The sequence below is a fragment of the Xyrauchen texanus genome, chromosome 5 (genome assembly GCF_025860055.1).
Source record: "Xyrauchen texanus isolate HMW12.3.18 chromosome 5, RBS_HiC_50CHRs, whole genome shotgun sequence".
NCBI classification, from domain to species: Eukaryota; Metazoa; Chordata; class Actinopteri; order Cypriniformes; family Catostomidae; genus Xyrauchen; species Xyrauchen texanus.
Window position 1 is genome coordinate 1,767,317 of NC_068280.1, and position 4,919 is coordinate 1,772,235.

At 42.5% G+C, this 4,919-nt stretch overlaps 1 protein-coding gene across 1 annotated transcript in view; it reads left to right on the forward strand.

Moving 5' to 3' along the window:
• Window positions 1–3,399, forward strand: part of LOC127643806 (glucagon receptor-like) — a 35,927-nt gene extending 32,528 nt beyond the window's left edge. The window contains exons 10-14 of the mRNA XM_052126699.1: window positions 574–643; window positions 1,581–1,669; window positions 1,774–1,918; window positions 2,046–2,087; window positions 2,409–3,399. Of these exons, the coding sequence (XP_051982659.1) occupies window positions 574–643; window positions 1,581–1,669; window positions 1,774–1,918; window positions 2,046–2,087; window positions 2,409–2,774 (712 nt within the window). The 3' untranslated portion in view covers window positions 2,775–3,399. The remainder of the gene's footprint in view (window positions 1–573; window positions 644–1,580; window positions 1,670–1,773; window positions 1,919–2,045; window positions 2,088–2,408) is intronic.
• Window positions 3,400–4,919: the final 1,520 nt, after the last annotated feature.

Below are 4,919 nucleotides of genomic sequence, written 5' to 3' on the forward strand. Positions count from 1 at the left end.
GTACTATTAAAACAGTGAGTATTTGAATGTTTACAGATTGACCCCCTTTGACTCCCACTGTCAGTGTCTCACTGTAACGCTGAGAAAAGGTGGGACGAGTCGAAATACATTTTTGTGGTCATCAACATTATGCCACAGATGCTGTCGATTGAGCTCAACCTTCCATGCATTGAATTCCCACTTGTCAGTTTATTGGGAAAAGCTCTCTAAAACACATAAGGAGCATTAAATCCTGATATAGCTGTACAGTAAATCCTGATACCAGGACATATATGGAATGAGATTGTGTGGGATCCAGAGAGATAGTTTGTTAAATCTATAATGTCTTTATGACCTGTTCATTTGATGTTCCTGTTCATTGAGAAATAAACTGTCCCATTGCACTGAATGCAGGACTGACGGGAGGATGTCCTTACATGTGTTTAAAGACACGGCAGAGTCTTTCTCTGCTGTTGAGTGTCTCACAGAAATAGTTATTGAAGGTGATTTTGTGTGAATGTAGGATTGGTTTCTTGTGAAGTGTTTCTGACTCATTAGGGTTTTGATTTTCGTTTGTATATGCACCATATGCAGATGCTGGGAAAGGAATATCAACATGGGCTACTGGTGGATAATCCGTTCCCCAATTCTATTTGCATATCTGGTAAGAGACTTACTGTATCTCTCACAAACACCCAAATCTGATCTCATGAGCTCATGCAGTCTGTTTGAAGCCAAATGAATCGCAAGAACATCATCCGTCATGCATCAGTCACTTATCTATGCAGATCCACTGTGTGTGTGTGTGTGTGTGTGTGTGAGTGTGTGTGTGTGTGTGTGTGTGTGTGTGTGTGTGTGTGTGTGTGTGTGTGTGTGTGTGTGTGTGTGTGTGTGTGTGTGCGTGTATTTATCACTTTGTGGGGACCAAATGTCCCCATAAGGATAGTAAAACCCGAAATTTTTGACCTTGTGGGGACATTTTGTCGGTCCCCATGAGGAAAACAGCTTATAAATCATACTAAATTATGTTTTTTGAAAATGTAAAAATGCAGAAAGTTTTCTGTGAGGGTTAGGTTTATGGGTAGGGTTAGGTTTAGGGGATAGAATAGAAAGTTTGTACAGTATAAAAACCATTATGTCTATGGAAAGTCCCCATAAAACATGGAAACACAACATGTGTGTGTGTGTGTGTTGTACATTAATTGGCTGAATTATAGTGATTTGAAATAGTCTCTAGCATCGTTCCGCAGTCACACTCATCCTGATCTTATCCGGGGAAACATTCGCTTCGGGGACAGGATCACTCTCAAGATATAAATATACTGTGGGGGCTTTACAGAGTTATCTTTTTTATTATATATTTATCTAAATTTTGGTATGCATTTTAAACCAAATAATGTCATTTCTGTAAATATGTTCTATTTTTCTTACTTCAATTGTACTTTTGTGTTAATAAACAACTAAATGGCAAAGAAAATGGACCATTTACATGAATAAATAATAATATAAGTTTTAATTTGTTAAATATATTAAATTAAGTCCCTGAAGAACAGCTTTGTGCATCAATGTTTTCTCTCTCTCTTTCTCTCTCTCTGGAATAGATTAATTTCTTTATATTCATTCGCATAATTAAGATTCTGATGTCCAAACTAAGAGCCCACCAGATGAGATACACCGATTATAAATTCAGGTAAAATTTTATCTTTACATCCCTCTGTTCCTTATTTCATACAAGACAGTGTGTCATCAGTAAATATAGATAAATATATCGTAATCTCACTTTCGTCTTCGTAGGCTGGCTAAGTCGACTCTCACTTTGATCCCGTTGTTGGGAATTCATGCCATCCTCTTCACCTTTGTCATCGATGAGTACGTGCCTAAACAATCTCTTCTGAGACTCATCCGCCTCTTCTATGACCTCCTCTTCAGCTCCTTTCAGGTCAGAGGTCAAAAGTCGACCACCCGTGGACTGTGATTAATTCGGTGATTCTGTGTGATTGGTTTTAAGTGGTTTTAGGCTAGCATTGTGATCATTCCTAAGTCTTGTGCTTTTTTTATGATTGTAGGGTCTGCTTGTTGCCATACTGTACTGCTTTGTGAACAAAGAGGTGAGATATTTGTATTTTTCCATCCTGCATAGTAATAAAACCAATTTTATTGGTTTTATTGGACATCGATTATTTACTCTGGTCATTACTGGTTGTGCTTACTTCCCCCTGCTGACTGTGACTCGCAAAAGCATGTAGTTGGTACTTCAAGCTAGAATTGTTTCGATGGTTGGACAATTCCTTATTAGGGATTTATGCAAGGCTGGGGGCCTCTACTGTAGTGTTTCAGTAGCTCAAATGGTAACTGGTAGGAAATGAACAGCTTCAAGTCAGGTATAAAAATGTCTGCCAAATACATAATGTAAATGTATGTCTCTGTAGGTCCAGAGTGAGATGTTGAAGAAGTGGAAGAGGTGGAAACTTGGGAAGGACATTGACGAGGAATACCGTCACACCTACAGCCAGACGGCCCATGCCAAGAGCGGTAGTATCGCACTGGCGATGACACACGAATGCCCTGGCACCCCCGAACCACCAGACTCAGCTCCGCCCTCTGCAGAATCTCACCGTCTGGTGAGTGGATTTCAGAATGGCATGAGCCAAAACAGGAGCAGAGCGAGGCTGCAGTTGACCTCCGAGCCACAAGAGGGCGCTAGCAACTGCAGCTCCCTGACAGAAGACATTTGTTTAACGGAGCAGCTGCTTAACAGCGTGTGCCCAGCAGTGGTAACAGAAACCAACGTTTGAGAGACCTGCTATAGCTGATGCGCTTAAAGGCGTCTGAAAGTGTCTTGAAGATTAACGACGACAGATATTCTGCTATTATGTTTAATAGATCAAAGGTGTAGATTTGACAGCATTCAAATACCAATGGATGGACCTGTGGAGACAACGTTACTTTATAAACTCGGTCATCTCATTGCCAAAAATGGCCTCAATTATGACAATGCAGGGAGAAACACTGCACAGTTGATCTAGGAAACTTTAAAGCCTGAATCACTCTCTACGCAAGTACGTGAATGCAGCGGGCATTAGTGCATTATCAGAGTTGCCACAAGGGGTGCTACAGCGGGCGTTAGTGCATTATCAGTGTTGCCACAAGGGGTGCTACAGCGGACGTTAGTGCATTCTCAGTGTTGCCACAAGGGGTGCTACAGCGGACGTTAGTGCATTCTCAGTGTTGCCACAAGGGGTGCTACAGCGGACGTTAGTGCATTCTCAGTGTTGCCACAAGGGGTGCTACAGCGGACGTTAGTGCATTCTCAGTGTTGCCACAAGGGGTGCTACAGCGGACGTTAGTGCATTCTCAGTGTTGCCACAAGGGGTGCTACAGCGGACGTTAGTGCATTCTCAGTGTTGCCACAAGGGGTGCTACAGCGTTAGTGCATTCTCAGTGTTGCACAAGGGTGCTACAGCGACGTTAGTGCATTCTCAGTGTTGCCACAAGGGGTGCTACAGCGGAGCGTTAGTGCATTCTCTGTGTTGCCACAAGGGGTGCTACAGCGGACGTTAGTGCATTCTCAGTGTTGCCACAAGGGGTGCTACAGCGGACGTTAGTGCATTCTCAGTGTTGCCACAAGGGGTGCTACAGCGGACGTTAGTGCATTCTCAGTGTTGCCACAAGGGGTGCTACAGTGAACGTTAGTGCATTCTCAGTGTTGCCACAAGGGGTGCTACAGCGGACGTTAGTGCATTCTCAGTGTTGCCACAAGGGGTGCTACAGCGGACGTTAGTGCATTCTCAGTGTTGCCACAAGGGGTGCTACAGCGGACGTTAGTGCATTCTCTGTGTTGCCACAAGGGGTGCTACAGTGGACATTAGTGCATTCTCTGTGTTGCCACAAGGGGTGCTACAGCGGACATTAGTGTGAACTGTCCGCTTCTATTCGACTTTATGAAGTCAGCTACTGTCATGGCGGAGCAACATTTTGAAGAGAATGTTGCTGAGCAAGTAAGTTAAAATCAATATATTTATAGTTTAATGGCACAGATTTTTGAAGGTACTGTAACTCTGTCACCCCCCCCTTGAGTACTTTGGGTTTGTTAATGTCAAAATAATCGCAAGAATGCATTTTTAGAATGTTCAACCAGACCGCACGTCGGCTAAGTGCTCCTGTATGTTTTTGCATAGTTGTGTAAAGTATGTTTCTGGCTTTAAAGACGCTAAAGTCTCCTGAGTTGGTAAATACCCAATAGTATTATTGATTATTGGTGAGGTTTGTTCTAAACCCCCAACCATAAGTATTAAACTTCAGACTACAGACAAGAATCACCTTAATTAATGCGGCTTATTGAGGATAGATTTGCTATTACTGCTTGAAGCATCCAGACTTACGGTTTTCGCCTGTTGGACAATTAAACGAGTTAAACAAAGCATAGACTTGCGTTGAAGGAGGGATCTGAGCCATATCTAGGGACCAGAATAGAGGTAATGCTTTTGCAAAATGATGAGGTTTCTAAGGTTAATGCTCTGAGTTTTACATCAACAAAACTGACCACCCTAGCCTAAACCTTGAGATTAAACCTAACCAATAGTGTTGAGAAGGAAATCTGAGAGGCAACCTTGTTTTGGTTGGCGTGCTTCTATGACACTTTCGGCTCATGTGTCGACTCGCTTGCTCTGCAGAACTCGTACCCCGTTCCTTTGCATCGCAAGTGCAATGCTTCATCAGTTGAGCTACCGCGCAATTTGATCACACTGGAACAAGCGTATAAATGCAAACGTCGAAATATATCGCCTTACAAGTCATGCTGTATAGTAAAAGTGTTTCGATGTCATAAGATAGCATTGTGTGAGGAACAGGTCGATAAATCTAACATGCTGTCTTGGAAAGAATGAAAGTCAGGAGAATCGTTACAATATATGTTTTGGATTTTAGCCAAACAGTTCTTC